Source organism: Styela clava, chromosome 14 (genome assembly GCF_964204865.1).
Source record: "Styela clava chromosome 14, kaStyClav1.hap1.2, whole genome shotgun sequence".
In the NCBI taxonomy this organism is placed as follows: Eukaryota; Metazoa; Chordata; class Ascidiacea; order Stolidobranchia; family Styelidae; genus Styela; species Styela clava.
This window is the reverse complement of record NC_135263.1, coordinates 16,739,517-16,757,821: the sequence shown is the minus strand read 5'-3', so window position 1 is coordinate 16,757,821 and position 18,305 is coordinate 16,739,517. Positions and strand designations below refer to the sequence as shown.

The 18,305-nt window shown below is 36.5% G+C and overlaps 2 protein-coding genes across 2 annotated transcripts; one reads left to right on the top strand and one right to left on the bottom strand.

Moving 5' to 3' along the window:
• Positions 1 to 1,721: 1,721 nt before the first annotated feature.
• Positions 1,722 to 18,256, top strand: LOC120341168 (uncharacterized). Its single transcript, XM_039409631.2, has 17 exons — positions 1,722 to 1,907; positions 2,117 to 2,174; positions 2,907 to 2,990; positions 3,108 to 3,233; positions 3,397 to 3,522; positions 3,738 to 3,860; positions 4,157 to 4,288; positions 4,669 to 4,791; positions 13,168 to 13,290; positions 13,374 to 13,499; positions 13,653 to 13,865; positions 14,271 to 14,366; positions 14,575 to 14,766; positions 15,637 to 15,744; positions 16,449 to 16,563; positions 17,515 to 17,631; positions 18,084 to 18,256. The coding sequence occupies exons 1-17, from the start codon at positions 1,821 to 1,823 to the stop codon at positions 18,154 to 18,156; spliced, it is 2,022 nt and encodes a 673-aa protein (XP_039265565.2). The 5' UTR covers positions 1,722 to 1,820; the 3' UTR covers positions 18,157 to 18,256.
• LOC120332660 (uncharacterized) lies at positions 5,687 to 13,099 on the bottom strand. Its single transcript, XM_078120193.1, has 3 exons — positions 12,778 to 13,099; positions 12,640 to 12,699; positions 5,687 to 12,556 (listed from the first exon to the last, which is right to left on the bottom strand). Exon 3 carries the CDS (start codon positions 12,240 to 12,242, stop codon positions 6,996 to 6,998), a length of 5,247 nt encoding a protein of 1,748 aa, XP_077976319.1. The 5' UTR covers positions 12,243 to 12,556; positions 12,640 to 12,699; positions 12,778 to 13,099; the 3' UTR covers positions 5,687 to 6,995.
• Positions 18,257 to 18,305: the final 49 nt, after the last annotated feature.

Genomic DNA, 18,305 nt, shown 5'->3' with positions numbered 1-18,305 from the left:
TTCATACTCCATAAACATAGTGACTGACCTCAACAATTTTTGTATTAATTTTATTTCGCTGCCTGAAATATTTCATCATATCATAATTGTAGTTACACATGGTCCTAGGAATTATCTGAGCAAAATTGACAACTTCTCATTTATACATAGATATATACTGGTAACTACATTAATAGGAAAAATGGTAAAAATTTTGATGACTTTGAATATTTGGCTTGTTACCGATCCAATCCAGAAATGTTTCTTCGAATCTAACACATATTTTATACTGCAGGATAAATTCATTTAAGGTTTACCACTTCCTATACTTTTCGTGTATCTAACCCAGTCAGGGTACCATTTTAACCAAATTTGGACAATTTCCTCAAAATCATCTCTCATAGTCTCATTTCCTCATGCTTTCTACCTCCCTTAGCTTATTCTTATACTGCGAATGTAGAACTTATGGTAATGATAATATATCAGCTAGTAACATTGCAAATGGTGTTCTGTTTAGTGCAAGTATGCAGGGTGGTGCAAGTATGCAGCAGAATGGAATTAATTTATGAAATGTTATACTTGCTGCGTAGGTTAACAGTGATGTTGCAATTTTTAAGTTTTTGACAAAAATTTAATATGTTCAAAAATGATTGTTATTGCGCAATAGTTTGTTTCGACATGGTGATCTAAGTCAGTGATGCCAATCTTTCGTGTTTTTTTCGCTCTTCCCCTACACATAAAAATTATGTTTCCATAATTTTTTCCATCTTTGAAACATCCCTAACCAGTAGTACAGGTAACTTGCACTTTGGCTTTTAAACAGCTTACAATGTGATTCGTATTATTTCCGTCCTCCACCAGAGATTTCTATATAATTAACCCGACTGATGACGAAAGTGCTATTATTTGAATGGAGGTGTAATTGATTTGGAATACGAATACTGACTTTCGTAATAAAGTAGTTTGATTTCGCGACACGAAACAATGCGAATGCGAAAATCCGAATTTATTGAATTTAATTTGAACTCCTTTTGTAATCAGATTTCAATGGTCAATAGTTGCACAGCAACGCAGTATTCCTGAATATTTGAACTGTGGATATAGATTAGAATCTGTATTTCATTGAACCTAATTCAAACGGACAATCTTTTTTCAAAGACGAGTTTACCATGATACAACAGGCAATTTCAACTGTCTCCAATGTCTTAATGTAATATTGAATTCGATGGTAGCGGATAAAGTGACATTACTTTGGCGGATTCAGATATTTATTTCGTCGTGGCCAGTTTGGTAAATCCAAATATACATCGACTCAAGTAGTTTTGATTTATATTTCTTGCAAGTATACATCCACAGTCGAATGCAAAAACACGTTCTAATCGTTATTTGCTTCGCAAAAAAACTGGTAATTATCAAGCTTGGAACATAGTCCACATGCTATAAATATTAAAGTTTTTCTTATTGTGTTAGTCGAAACTGTATTACTCACTGCCTTTATCTTACATTTATCCTTCAGTTTACTTCCCAACCAGAAACGAAACGCATTCGCGCAATAAATTTTAGAAATTGGGTCTTTACTTATGTTATCAACATCTGTATACTGTTCAACAAACCATGAACTATTACACTTTTACTCTACGAACCAAGCCTGATCTAATATACTTTGTGCAAAATTTTCCCCAATTTACTAGATTTTTGGATTGCTAAAACAACCAAAACATGTATCTTCACGGGTGACTGAATCAAACGAAACGCAAACTGTATTTGGCGCAATTTAAATGCTGGTAATAGGCTAGTGATAACGTGAGATAGTTTATGCTAGTGTAAACAACACTACTGCAATGTTTCGTTACGAAGAAATATGCTTTGTCGTTACGACAATAATTCTTTTTACTGGAGGAGTCGCTCAGGAATCATCTGATGTTCAGGTGAGAGCAATGACGTTAATTGAAAACTATTCTATTTAGATTTGTCTTTCGACACATCAAAACTTTAGTTTGTCGATGTTCTTCAGCTTTTAAAATAAAATGGTCAAGGCAATATGCTATTTGCATACAAATCATATTGTTTCAAAATACTCGGAGTAAGGCCACGTCTGATTTAGTTTTTTGAATCGTCATAATTGTTTTTTGTCTAGAGCGTGAGTATCATAGAAGACGAAGGTGCATATCACGGTGACGAAATTTACGACATATGTAAGTTTTTACCATAACATGATCTCTTCAAAACATGGACCACAAGTGCTCGTAAAATTTAACTTTTCTTCGTGTGATTGTTATAGAATATAGGATATCAATACAAATCCATTTGGAAAATAACTGCGTGACTGAAATCGCTGTTTCACATTAACATATTGCGCTTTTTTAGGTTGAAATTAAATCTCTTCTGATATTTCAAGAAGTGATAACTACGCCTATACCAAAGTTTCTTACACTGTGAGGTATTTCAAGCTCTATTTCCGGGCCTTTGTAGCTGATCATATATTTTAGGGTTAAAAGCCTACGAGATAGCATATTTACCAAACAATTGTTTCCCTTCTGTTGCTGGGTGAGGGAAAGTATTTGTTAGCCAGGTCAAAGTACCGCTATCGTGTGAATTACCGATGGACGAATCCATCAATTCCGCACACATATTCAATTTTAATTAGTAGCACTGCAAAGAGTTAGCAGAGGTGGCACGGACATTCTTCTCCGCTCTCAGCCCCGCCGAGTCGAAGTTAGCCCAGACTCGCCCAATAACTTTCACATAACTTGTCGCGTACAACTTGTGTATAGATGTAGCTTACTTTGTGAAAATGCACTATTTGTAACACTTGAACCTTTCATATTACCTGTACACAGTCTATATCTCGACAGTGTAGCATATACCAATTGAAATACAACTCATGTAGGCCTACCTAATTCAACAATTGTACTTACTTGTTTCAGTTGACTCGGATATCATCGACACCGAGTTATTCTTGAATTGTTTGAGTGGATATGAATGGAATGAAGAGATGGAACAATGTGAAGGTATTGCGTTACGCTTTATATTAGTATAGATAATATTCATTTGCAAAAGCCGAAACTGAAAAAATGCGTTTCAATAAAAATTTTCATTGCGATAATATATTATACAATTCCTTGCAGATCTCAATGAATGTTCGTTGGATCCGCACATATGTGGTGAGGAGGGAATCTGCTCCAATATTGAGGGATCGTTTGAATGTACTTGCAATGAAGGATTTGTTTTGAATGAGGCTGGTATATGCGAAGGTTCGATTGTTTGTATATACATTTGCTTTTTGTAAGTTCTAATAATCTAATTCTAATACATCATTAACAGATAGTCATGTATATGTATATTACATTTTCGTTAAAAAATTCTCTAATTTTGTTGAAATTAAAATGTTAAACAATTTCCAATATTTAATTAAAGATATCGATGAGTGTTCTGCCACGCCAGATCTTTGTGGAGAATTTGGAAATTGCACCAATATCGAAGGATCGTTTCAATGTATTTGCTTAGAAGGTTACCACGTGAATAGAACGGGAAAATGTGGAGGTAAGAATTCAGTAAAGAGGCATACATTATACATCCCGTCTTCTCAACCACGTATATTATTATCAAAACTGTATTTAAATAGTTGTTATGTATACTGGTATAATATATATACTATAATCGTGTAATGTAATATTCATATATCATTATACCCAATGTATCATCTTTCTTTAAAAGTTTTCAGTATTCTTTCAATCTCTCGACTAATTCCATTTCAGATATTGATGAATGTTTCGACAATTCGCATTACTGCCATGTGTATGCCTACTGCAAAAATCTTCTAGGCTCCTATGAATGTACATGTTTACCCGGATTTAATGGAAATGGATACTATTGTGAAGGTGGGTACTATTATCATGCAAGAATAAGTGGAAACCATATTAAATAAATTATTTCCTGAAAAACTGTGTCGTATTTCAAAGTGTAGGCCTTAGTGTCTGAGATCACTAATTAATGGCCCTGTTCGTCCTTCGCTTCTTTTTTTCGAACGATTTGCTCGCCGTACTGCATATATGCATATATATATGTATGCGAGTATGGCTGACGTTCGGTTTAATTTCACCATTGTTGTAGTTGTTTTGAGGTTTGATTACGCCTCTCTCTTTTAAGTAGTTACCAATTCTTCGTGATATTTTAGATATAGACGAATGTATGAGCAACGAGACCGATTGCAACCAACATTGTGTGAACGATATAGGCAGTTTCCATTGTGGATGTTTAGATGGATTTCAATATCAGGAATCCCACGAACGAGCTCTTAAATGTATTGGTAAGAGACAGTTACGTTAACTTTTCGAGAACTCGCTTTGAATATAAAATAATGTCCATTTTCAGGTTCAGAATTTAGGCTCAGACTTCGAATGTGTTCTTTTTTTTTGTTAAACAAAAAAAATAGTCATCTATTTTTTAGTATTAATGGAATAATAATTGTGAAAAGAAATAAATTATGAGAAATAGTGTAAAACTCATCCCGGATACATACCCTAATCAGCATTTCCTAACATGAGTTTCGCAAGAAAATGATGCAGAGAAATGAATGTGTACGTGAATAAATGGGTAGAGAACTCGTACGACTACCATATTATAAAGACACTGCCAAAAAACGTATCGCAAAACGGAATTAAGTTTTATCTTCAAATAAATTTTCAGAAATTAATGAATGCGAAGATAACAACGGAGGATGTGATATGTTGTGCCACAACATACCTGGCAATTATTACTGTACATGCGGTGAAGGATTCCTACTTCATGTTGATCAGTTGCAGTGTATCGGTAAGATTCATTTATCAAGTACATTTTTATTCTTTTTCCAAGAAGCCATGCCTATACTAGTTGAAGTCATAATTGGACACGTAGTGGATATAACGATCGTTTTGTTGTTATGTTGTTCTTGTTCTTCGACACGTTTTGAAGAAATCGCTTTTCTCTTTGATTACTGGACCAATTGCTTTGAAATTTTGAGTGATTAAAGATGAAATTTTTCTCCAGAAGGCTTTTACTTTTTGCTATGACGTAATTAAAATTATGTGGCGCTACGGGTCCATATATTTGAGCATAGCTCTCTTGTTTTATCATGGTACTATTACAATGAAAAATGTATGCCAATTTGTGTTACTGTCGAAAATTAAAACAACTACTTTTCTCGTATTTCAACTACTTACTTAGAAAGGAGGAAGGTTTATTGTCTCTGAACTGTTAAGTTTCTTCCATCCACGGAAAGCGGCTGATTGTTCTGCTCAGTATGACCGTCTTAGAAATATGGTTCTGTTTTATCGCTCGTCGGTAGTATAGCAGAATATTATATCTCAGACGTGTCAGAAAAACCACTTGAATTTTATTGTAAACGAATAGATGGCAGATGTATACTATGTAACCTCCCTTTCAACGTGACCCGGTAGCACAAGGTGTCACATAGAGAAAACTAACAAATCGAAAACGCATCTCCCAAATCCTTGTCCAAACACAATCAATTGTTGAAAACTTGTAATGAAATTGTAATTCGAAGAATTGATAGCATAACATGAAATGCTCAGCAATACACAAACATCACAATAGACGGAAATGAAAGATGGAAGACGGTTTTCTAAAACAAAATACAATGTCTTAGAACACTTATAAAACTAAATAATACCAAATTCAGCAATGATCCAAATATAAATAACATACCGATAATATTTATGACACCGGGTAAGAAAACTTTGTGAATCCACGAGAATACTTCACAATCTGTTAACAATGACAATATTTAATACACATACATCAGTGAACTTCAAATTATGCAACTTAAAGTACTAGCTTTCTTACCCAAAAATCATTGCATAATACATTCTGGAAACATCAGTACACTTTCTTCACAGTAACAAATGTACGGCACAATATCTTAACACCAAGGGCAACAACCCAATAAATCCAGTTACTAACTAATTTAGATGTCTAAGTCATCTACAAGATAAACACAATAAACAGCAATAATTAAATCACAATAATACCAACACAAAGAAACTTTAAAAACTTGACTTGGCAGCAAAACAGCAGCAAAGTATGGTGCAATATCCATTAATGGCGGCGAACTCGACTTAACAGCGCCTACACGTGGCAACAATATTATTGCCAAACAATAATCCTTGGATCCTGTGGATCGTGACGTAACATTCTCCCCTCCAAAATGGATAATTAGATATGAGCCATTTTCAAAAATTCAAATTCAATTACGTCACCTCACAAACCACAATATCCAAGTTCACAATTTAAGCATCACTGTGAATGATAAAACACAATTTGTTTATTGGTCTTTTAAGAAAGCCATTTTTTGTTTTAACTTTAACTTGGCGCACAGTCCCATTTTTATCAGGAAACACTTCAACAACTCGCCCCATGAGCCACTGGCAACGAGGTGCATCTTCAGAAATCATAACTATATCACCAATTTTTAAATTTGGGTTTTGAACAGTCCATTTTTGTCTTCCAATAAGTGTTGGAAGATACTCTTTATTGAATCTTCTCCAAAATTGATCAGCCATGTATTGAACTTGCTTCCATTTGAAGCGGTAACAATCCTTTTCAGTGAACACACCTGGCGATTCGTTTCGTGATCCTCTCAATAGCAGCAGATGATTAGGAGTTAGTGGTTCTTCATCATTCACATCAAAAGTCACCGGACAAAGAGGTCTTGAATTTAGGATTGATTCGACTTCAACAAAAAGAACATGTAATTTTTCATCTGTTAGAATTTGATCATTCAGCAATCCTCCAAGTATTTTTCTTATTGACCGGATGAGTCGTTCCCAGCATCCACCTGCTTTACTGTCAGTGGGACAATTCCAGTTCCATTCTATGTTCCTTTGACTCAAGAAATCATTGATATAATGCTGATTCCACTTCTTTATTTCATCACGAAGAACTTTATTTGTGGCTTGAAAATTTCCAGCATTGTCAGAATATATAGCTCTTGGCTTACTACGTCGTCCAATAAATTTTCATAAAACATTGATAAATGAGTCCGTTGACAAAGAGTAAGCCACTTCAATATGCACTGCACGCGTGCACATACAAGTAAAAATACATCCATATCGTTTCACATTTGATCTGCCTTGTTTGACTAAGAAGGGTCCAAAAAAATCACATCCAACTTCAGAAAAAACAGGTTTGTTCACTGCCAATCTAGCCTCTGGCAAATCAGCCATAATTTGCTGTCCAAGAGGTGCATTTCGTTTACGACATGATATGCAGTTCCCCAAAACTTTTCTGACAGCAACCCCGCCTTTGATAATCCAATATTTTTGTCGCAGTGATGTCCAAGTATGTCCCATTCCAGAGTGTCCAACCTCCTTGTGATGTTGGAGTATCACCAAATTGGTGAAATGATGGTCATAAGGCAGTATAATGGGATGTTTGACATCAAATTCCACTGGAGCTTTCTCAATACGTCCTCCAGCACGTAAAATTCCATTCACCAACATTGGCGTTAATTTCCGCAAGATGTTTCTGGATGACAGCCTTTTTCCAGCATCAATACATCCATCAGAAGATTTTGACAATTTATCTATGATTTCACCAAAGGACTGCCTTTGTACATATTTAATTAGAGCAAATTCACTTCTCCTCAGTTCATCAACATACAGTGGTCCTTTGTGTAGGTTTTCCCCACTTTTCTTATGTCTTAAAAATGAAATGAATCGCAAAATCCAAGCAGTCGCCTTTTTCAGCGAATGCAAATCAGAAAACTGCTCCACAAGTCGATTAGTAGCACTTTGATCTGTTAACATGCAAACCGGTTCTTGCAATTGTTTTACAAGCTGAAATTCATTAGGCAGTGGAGGCAACGACACAGGCTGAGGCCATTGCTCAGCATCTTTCCACAAAAATTCAGGCCCACTGAGCCATCTGCTTTTCGTGGCCATCTTCTTTACACGGATACCCCGCGATGCTTCATCAGCTGGATTCTGCTTTGTAGATACGTAACGCCATTGTGATACTTCTGATCCTCCATCAATCTTGGCTAAGCGGTTTGCCACAAAAATCGGAAAACGCTTATTGCAATTTCTTATACTTTGCAAAACTGCAGTCGAATCTGTCCAGAAAAAAGATTCACATTCATTACCTAGATGAAGTTCACTTCTCAACATCTGGTCTATTTTCACTGATAAAACTGCAGCAGTCAGTTCAAGTCTTGGTATGGAAATTGCTTTCAATGGTGTCACTCTTGCTTTACCAAAAAGAAATGCACAATGTATATCTTGATTTTCATTAACCAGGCGTAAATAAGCCACTGCACCATAAGCAACCGAGGAAGCATCTGCAAAATGATGTATTTGCATCACTACAACTCTTCCAAATCCATTGGGCTTTACACATCTATTGATAGTAATATCTTTTAAAGCACTCAGCTGCTCAAGCCATTTTGTCCATTTTGCAACGTCACAATCAGGAATAGGCTCATCCCATCCAAGACGTTTTCTACATAAATCCTGTTGCATGATTTTTGCAACTATCACCACCACTGCTACAAAGCCTAGTGGATCGTATAACGAACTAACAAGCGATAGAGTAGTTCTTTTGGTCATCACATCAGGTGCTGTCATATCTATATTGAAACCAAATGAGTCAAAACTGACTTTCCAATACACACCAAGAACACGATCAGACAGTGTTTCATCAAACTTCAAATTCAATATAGACTTGGCCTTCTCATCCTCAGGAATACTATTCAGTATTTTTTCCCTGTTGCTAAGCCACTTTGTTAGTTTGAATCCACCTTTTTTCAATATTTCAGTAAGCTGTTGTTTCATTCGTAGGCCATCATTTTCAGAACACACAGATTTTAACAAATCATCCACATAAAAATCTTGTTCAATGGCTTCGATAACATCAGTGTCAAACTCCCCTCCAAAGTCCTGGGCGACTCTTTTCAGACAAAAGTTAGCAACAGTGGGTGAACTCTTAGAGCCAAACAAATGTACAGTCTTTCTATGATCAATAGGCTCTTTTGACATATCTCCACCAGGCCACCACAAGAATCTGAGAGCATCTCTGTCTTTCGGATCAACATGAATCTGATGAAACATCGCCTCTATGTCTGCTACTAGAGCAATCCGCTCCTGGCGGAATCTCATAAGAACACCGGTTAATGAGTTTGCCAAATCTGGTCCACTCAACAAAGACTCATTTAATGAGTAGCCACGATACTGACATGCTCCATCAAATACAACTCTTGGTTTTAGTTTTTGTGGATGTACAACACAAAAATGAGGAATATACCATATCTGATTGCACTCTTTCAAATTGCATTTTGTCACCTTTTCTGCATAGCCTTTCGCTATGTAATCTTGAACTATTTCTACATATTTCAAACGTAGATCATCATCGCGAACCAGTTTTCGCTTAAGGCATGACAATCGAGACATAGCCAAATCACGATTATTTGGCAAAGTTCTCGCATGAGGACGCCACAATAGAGGTAATTGATAGTGACCATTTTCAAATTTAATTGCCTCATGCATCAAATTAAGAGCATACCTATCTTCTCGAGACATAGCAGTATCTGACATTTTTTGTGAATCAATGAAATCTGTTTTCCACATTCTTTCAAGTTGCATTTGCAGTAAGTCATTTTGATCATTTTTTATAAAATTGACATTGAAAGATAACAATTCTGACCTTTCAATTTTTGGACCAATCAATGTCCAACCAAATGGAGTTTTCCAAGCTATAGGCTGTCTTGGACGACCTCGTCTCACTTCTTGTACACAAAAAGCTTCTGGTACATTGGCACCAATCATTAGTAGTACTTCAGCATTGTCAATGTTAGATAAATTCAACCCTCTTAGATGTGCCATTCTGTTCTTTTCATTCATTGATAACGGAGCATTTGCTTTCACAGGTAATTTGTCAATTGAAAACACTTCAGGCAAATCCATAACTTCCTTGCCATCACAAGATTCAACCCGCAATTGAACTTTTGACCCCCCGTGTATCTTTGACTCACCATTCACAGTTGTTAATGAAATATCAGCTGGCTCCCGATGTAATCCAAGCATGTCAATCAGTTTGTCTGAGCACAATGTTATTGCTGAGCCAACATCTAAAAATGCATATGTCTCCACTTCTCGGTCATTACCGGATACCTTCACAGGCACAATACAAAAATACACAGACCTATTACTTTCTGTGGCCTGACACAAGCTTGATTCTGGCATGGAAGCTGGAGAAATGTTTTCTTTCTCACCATTAGTAGACTGTTCTTGATCAGGTTTATTATTTTCCTGAAATGAACGATGAATAAGTCTGTTATGCTTTGCAGTGCATCTATCCACTCCACATGAAAGCTTAGATCTGCACATACTGGCAACATGTCCATATTTCAGACAAATATAGCAAAGTCGACGTGCCCTCATAAATTTAATTCGTTCCACAATCGGCTTCTTCTTGAACTTTTCACATTTTGACAGATCATGAGGCATCGAACAATACATGCATTTAGTTCTTGTATGCTCACCTGAAGATGACAACTGCATCTTTTTCTCTGATACAGTTTCGGTGACATTGTGTGCCATTGTTCTAATTCGAGAAGTTTTCATTGGTTTCTCAACAACACTCACATAATCATCCATCATTTGACTAAAGGATGAATTGACTGCAGTTTCTTCTTCAGTCACAAACTCAATGAAATCTTGGAAAGATGGTTCTTCATCTCTCGCTATTATCTTCCCCACTCTACGTTTCCAAGCCATTCTCATACTAGGAAATATGCGATTTGCTGCTCTAGCCAAAATTTGTAGATTGTCCATTTCATTCTCTTTGTTTATGCCTTTCAAAGTGAGTTTGCAATCTTCCAATGTGCGAACAAATTCTTTAAGCTTTTCATGGTCATTGAATTTTATCTGTGGTCCATCAACCACCTTTTTCACACATGAATGAACTACCTCATGTGTTCTACCATAATTTTTCTCAAGCAGTTTAATTGCTTTTTGGTATCCTTCCTCTGGATCAAGCTTGGCACATGACTGAATGAGCTTTCGTGCTTCTCCGGTACAATGCTGGAGTAGATATGACAATCTGGCAGCATAACTATCAACATTTTCATCAATTTGAGCAGCAAAATTACGCCTGAACATATGATAATTCGTGGAATCACCAGAAAAATATAAAACTTCGGGTTTTGGTCTATTCAAATGCTTGATCAATGTCATAACATCATTTGACAATGATTGAGAAGAATCCGGAGGCCTACCACTGGCCGGTTGACAAGTCTTATTAACACTTGCCTGATCAGGGTTTTTTGTAACCACTGACTGATTTGGAATATACATAGCAGGAATTCTATTGTCCTGATTTCCATCTTCAAATTTGCTTGGAACAAGCAAATCCAACACTCGAGGCACTACAGGGCCATTTACCCCAGCACTCGGTTTATCATCTAGTACAGATTTTGATTCAGTATTGACAGGATAATCTTCAACAGCCATTGCCAGAGTACCGGCATCAATTTTGCCCACAGCACAGCCAACGTTAGACTGTGCATAAACAGGTGTACTCTGCACAAGATGTAAGCTTTCACATGTGGTTTTGTTGGCTACCATGCCAACTTCTAGCACTTTTCTATTGGCCTTCTCTGAACCCAAATGTCTCACATCCTTCGAAAAACGATTATCCGTGACATCAACATTCATTCGATCTGAACTAGTGGACTGCTCCCAAAACTCTTCTTCGGCATCAGCCGTTTGAACTTTGTGTTCCGAATCCAACATTTCTATTGACTGGTGGATTTGATTTATTCTGTTTTGGAGCTCATGTTTACGTTTAATCTTTTCAAGTTCCAATCGAGCCAATTTAGCTTTTACTTTAGCTTCTGCTCTTCGATAACTTGATCGTGAACTTGCACTTGAAGGATGACTAGACTGTGTTGATTTCTCCAATTGAGAAAACTGATCTGCTGCTGCTTTGACTACAGCCAGCAGCCATTGCTGTACTCTACCATCAAATTCTGCCTGATTCTGGTTAATGCTTTCCATCCAATTTGCATTGTGCTCAAAAATTGCAGATGGATTCTCACTACAGAGTTTCATGAGTGCCTGAAATGTTTCAGAAATGTGCTTCGACAATTCCTGAACAGAAACAGCATTTTTGCGATCCATCATAAGGGATTCGACCCTTAAATACAAGTCTTTCAGTCGACCTTCCAATATTTCAAAAATCAAACGTTGACTGGAGTCTGAACTTGACATCTTCAAAAAGTTATGTTGTTGCTTTATTCGATAATTAGATTCTGTTCAGAATTGTGTTATTCATGTGATATCGATAATTCTATATTATCGAAAACTTTATGTAACCTCCCTTTCAACGTGACCCGGTAGCACAAGGTGTCACATAGAGAAAACTAACAAATCGAAAACGCATCTCCCAAATCCTTGTCCAAACACAATCAATTGTTGAAAACTTGTAATGAAATTGTAATTCGAAGAATTGATAGCATAACATGAAATGCTCAGCAATACACAAACATCACAATAGACGGAAATGAAAGATGGAAGACGGTTTTCTAAAACAAAATACAATGTCTTAGAACACTTATAAAACTAAATAATACCAAATTCAGCAATGATCCAAATATAAATAACATACCGATAATATTTATGACACCGGGTAAGAAAACTTTGTGAATCCACGAGAATACTTCACAATCTGTTAACAATGACAATATTTAATACACATACATCAGTGAACTTCAAATTATGCAACTTAAAGTACTAGCTTTCTTACCCAAAAATCATTGCATAATACATTCTGGAAACATCAGTACACTTTCTTCACAGTAACAAATGTACGGCACAATATCTTAACACCAAGGGCAACAACCCAATAAATCCAGTTACTAACTAATTTAGATGTCTAAGTCATCTACAAGATAAACACAATAAACAGCAATAATTAAATCACAATAATACCAACACAAAGAAACTTTAAAAACTTGACTTGGCAGCAAAACAGCAGCAAAGTATGGTGCAATATCCATTAATGGCGGCGAACTCGACTTAACAGCGCCTACACGTGGCAACAATATTATTGCCAAACAATAATCCTTGGATCCTGTGGATCGTGACGTAACATACTACTCTGACTATATTTAATAAATGTATGATATTTTTTAAGATTTTGACGAATGTTTAATACATAACGGGGACTGTTCACACTTCTGTATAAATCGATTTGGGGGCTATGAATGTGGATGTCCAAAAAATATGTCACTTGATGATACATATTTGAGTTGCAAAGGTAAGAGCTGTTATATGTATTGCTATATGATATTCGGGTAATAAAGTTTTATATCCATATTTTTAATTATGCGTTCATTTTAGTAATATCCTCTTGTGAAGATGACAATGGCGGTTGCGAACAAATATGCAATGTTGATGAGAATGATGGAATCATATGTAGTTGTGAAAATGGATTTTCCTTGAAAGATGATGGGACTTCGTGCATTGGTGAGGTTTCTTAGGGTTCGAAGTGTAGGCGGTTTCTACATACACCGTTAGACCACACTACACTGATATTTGTTTGTTTACACAATTTAGCACTTAAATTTTGCCAAAATAGTTCTTTCAAACTCCGACAGAGTCCTATTCATTATGTTATAGATGTAAATGAATGCTTGGTTACCAATGGCAACTGCGAACACAATTGCATGAATACCAAAGGATCCTACAGATGTGAGTGCAGAGATGGATATACATTAAAGGATCAATTCTCCTGTCAGCCATATTGCGAAACACCATGTATTAACAACGGAATATGTATTGAACCAAACACATGTTCTTGCCCACCCGGATATCCGGGCCCGGACTGTTCAGGTAAAATCGATAGCTCAGTAAGATTTGGGCCTTCGATATGTTCTAATGCAATGACATCTTGTAATCTGGTACCAATGTCGATGTTTGACTGCGGCATGTTTGTGGATGCGTTGGCGTATAGCTAGGATAGGATTTTCATATTTATTCCAGAAGAGAGGGAAACCGATAGGATGACTCATTCATATGCAGAACTACGACATCTCATCTGCTTACTTGTATGTTTTGAACTCTTTTCTAAGTTAATTATGGTCTTTCGAGTAGCCCTGTTTTTCGTTTTTTGTTGTTGGTAATGTTCCTATCAAAGCTAGAGAGACCGAAATATAATGAATGACTCAGTTGCTTACATTCATGTTAGCTGAATTCTACCTGCATTTAGATAACTTGAATGCTCTCTTTTATTTCCAGCACTTTGTTCGCCTTCTTGTTCTAACGGGGGTAAATGTATGAGATTCAATACCTGTCGATGCCAGTCTGGGTGGATAGGCCGTTCTTGTACTGAAGGTAATATATATATATGATTTACTTTTTATCGGCCAAAGGTGTAACTTTGTCAAGCATAATAAATTTAATAAGCAGGAACAGACACACAGCGAAGTGATGATATTCCAACTTCTTACTAATGAACACTGTCTGTATTTAAGTGTTTTATCTGTTAAGAGGAAAAAAATAGTTTGACAAATTCGTTTTGTTAACACTCTATGTTCTTCAGCTCGTTGTGTCAATGCTTGCAAAAATAATGGAAGATGTGTGCGACCAAATCAATGCGAATGTCCAGACAGATATAAAGGAAGATTTTGTGAGATGCCAGACTGCAACCCGTCATGTGCTAACGGAGGAACTTGTGTAGCTGTGGATAAATGCGTTTGCAAAAGTGGATGGGTTGGACCTAGATGCGAACGAGGTGACAAAAATTAATGCATTTTGGCGGTTAGTTCTACTGTACTAGTAACGTTCAGTGCCATAAGCTCTGCTGAATGGATTATACAAATATCGTCTAGATCAGTGGTTCTCATTCTCAACCGGGGTCCGCGAAGCATTTCCAAGGGGTCCGCGATTAAATTAAGATTTTATGAAATTATTTGCAGTTTAATATCGTTTTTTTTAATACAATCGAACATTTGCTGCCTATGACAATGTGACAATAGCCTACAAAAACTATTTTGAGTTATCTCCCGTAGACCTATCGTGACAAATACGAGTTATGATATAACAATGATAAATACGAGAACGCAGCTACAGTGATACTGATAGTTCTCAGTTTTGGTGCGCCATTTTGCCGTCGTACCCAATAGTATCGACGAAAGCATTACGTGTTATTGTTCCATTCGCCTCCACTTACCTTTGTGAAAGTGGATTTTCTGCTCTCGTTCATATCAAATCCAAGTCTCGTCACCAACTAAACGTCGAAGACGATATGCGTCTATCGTTATCAAAAACACGACTACGTATTCCAAGACTTGCTTCTGATATGCAACAGCAGAAATCCCATGAAGTGTATTCGATTTGACAAAATAAATGAAAATGTCCACTAGTTTGGTGTTATTTTTGACTTGGTTAAATCTGTATGGAACATTAGGTTGCTGTTTTAAGCTATAAATTAATTTCAAATAAAAACCTTTTGAGGGGTCCGCGACCGCTTTGAGAGCACCAGAAGGGTCCGCAAAGACAAAAAGGTTGAGAACCACTGGTTTAGATTATAAAGCAAAGTCCGGGACCATACTTACAAATGTATTTATTTTTATATTCTGTTGGTATTATTTTTATTTGATAGATACAAATCCTGTTTCCTGTACTCCTCCATGTAGAAATGGTGGTCGATGCGTTGGAAGAAATAGATGTACATGTACAAGACCATATTATGGCGCACGGTGTGAAAGAGGTAGGTATATATAGTCCTTTACTTTCATATTTTCAAATACAGTATAACTGCATATAGGTTTTCCATACTATGCGGCAGATCAGTGATTTCCAGCCACCGATCCGCGTAGTTTTTTTTGCGACCGATGAAGAACTTCGTTATTTGCTATGTTAACCACATTGCTTGTATTTGGATAGACGTCGATTAGTGACATCTTAGCTTTCAAAATGTTGACCACGAATAAATCACATAACGGATGAAAGATTGAGATTTTCCATGGCTGTAACGTGGGACTTTGGCTAATTCGATATATTAGATTAGATTAGACATTGCAAAACTTACCACCAATTCATTTTCAATTTGTCTTCTTTAACTTACGCTAGCCTATAGAAGTAACGCAATGAAGAATATTAAATCGCACTAGTAACTAGTCAATATTTATTCGGACGTTCGATGCAAAAATATTTTTACCAAACAACTCTTTCTTTAATTCATTTCGAAAATTCGGCTGTCAGTCTGTGAGCACATTCCATTTAATATTAGCGCTGAGATTAACTAACTACCTTTCTAATAATGAATATATATTCCAAATTTTGGAAACTTTAAAACATTTTGTTACAACAAAGGTTACTTATTGTTGATTACAACCAAGCCTCAGAACTTCCTTCTTTGGTGAGATCATCGCACCCAGACACATAATTCATTATGATGTTCTTGTTTTTTAGTGCGATCTGCAAAATGCATTCCGCCGTGTCGTAACGGGGGTACTTGTGTGATGGAAGGAAGAAGATCTACATGTTCATGCCCTGCCGGAACTGAAGGTCGCCTTTGCGAAAGAATGTGAGTTTACCTAACTATGAGAAGTGCGATTCGTTTTAGTGCGCATAATATTGAATGGTTACCACTGCGGCTGGGCATTTTCGAATACCTGATGATTTTCGAATCGAATTTTTTTTCAAATTGAATTTTGAATACTCGAAAGATATTTAAATTACCGTAATATAACGACGTAATTGTATGAAACATTGTTATTGAAATGGGTATCAATCACTTAGTTGTCACGCTCAATAAGACACATGTTTCATCAATAACTCACTAGGAAGAAAAGAGTAATATGTCATATTGGCATTTTGAAAATACAAGAGCCCTTATATGGAATACGATTAAGCTTGATCTGAGCTCAGTGACGGTGTTTCCAGCTGCAGTAAATAATCGCTCACTTGGGATTATGTTACCGCCACACACATATAAACAGTTACCAACAAGCTTATCTCAAGTTCGGATAATTAGCCTTTTCCTATTTCCGCCAAGTGAAGAGAAACATTAAGAAAGTAGTTTAGAACTGAGATCGATTGCTGAACCTTGGAACTTTTGGGACCTTGGTATCTGCACTGTCATCGGACTCTGAGGAATCGAAAGCAAAGTTTAGAATTGAGATCGATTGCTGAACCGATGAAGTTAAAGGTTTAGCTTATACAGAAACAGTTTGTTCATATAAGATTGTCAGCCAGATTATGAAGAAAAACAGCGATCAAAACTTCTTGACGGGAGATGACTTCACAAAAATATCGAGGAATTTACCTCTACCCTGGAGCACAAAAAAAAATGGCGGCGGTTCGAAATTTTTGTCTGTGAACCGACTCGAATATTGTAATATTCGATTATAAATGCCCAGCTCTAGTTACTAAGAGAAAGCATCGGTATTTATATATTTATACATAGAACTGACTGTCGAACAGTAACGGCGTTTTAGTCTGTTCTGGAGATAACTGCAAAACAATTTTTTCACAGAGTTTGCCCGAGAGTAATCGTCAGAACACCTTACGAAAAAAGTGTTAGAAGACGTGTCAGGGAAAGTTATCTCACAAAATGTGGAATATTTCAAACTAGGGTTTGTACAGACTGGAGGTGAGTACTCTACGAATTTATATGGTAGATTGGGTTCTCCTGGGAACGGGGTTTTTGAGTAACCTCTTAGTATTTCCGAACAATAATTTGACACTGGTATCCGAAAGCATGTTCAATTTCTATACAAATAATATTGAAGATATACACAGAATGTAATTTTATCAGTCAGTTTTTTGAACAATATAAAAAACCATAGGATTTTGTCATTATCTTTTCACATCCGCGAAATGACAAGATAGACAATCATTGGACGAACCATCCAATTACCGGTTGGAGTGTGGTAATAGCTATCCAGTTTCACACCCACACATTAACGTTGAGAGCCGTCACATTCGGATCTGTCGATGCGACGCAGGGTTATAAGTGGGGCTAAAGAGCATACCACGAACGTTCTGTGCCGTTATATATATATTTACGAACCTACTTCTAAGAGACCCAATTTTATTAATCAGGTGGAATCAGAAACGAGTCGTTGAAGTTGCGTATAAGGATGAATACAAGTTCAAATGTCCAGATCAAGAATAAACAATGCACCAAGAGTTCGATCTTCAAGGCTTAAAACAAAACTTGTATCTAGTTACTGAGGAAATGTTTCCATTTTCAAAGAATAATGACCTTTTTTTCATACCGCCTGAATCTTCTTTGTATTATCGCCGCGGATGAATATGCCTATT

Bases quoted from the DNA above. Each gene is read 5' to 3' on its own strand.
- LOC120341168 (XM_039409631.2), top strand. From the start codon at position 1,821: ATGTTTCGTTACGAAGAAATATGCTTTGTCGTTACGACAATAATTCTT. The intron at 1,908-2,116 runs GTGAGAGCAATG...TTTTTTGTCTAG, and splicing joins AGGAATCATCTGATGTTCAG to AGCGTGAGTATCATAGAAGA. The intron at 3,234-3,396 runs GTTCGATTGTTT...ATTTAATTAAAG, and splicing joins TGAGGCTGGTATATGCGAAG to ATATCGATGAGTGTTCTGCC.
- LOC120332660 (XM_078120193.1), bottom strand. From the start codon at position 12,242: ATGTCAAGTTCAGACTCCAGTCAACGTTTGATTTTTGAAATATTGGAA.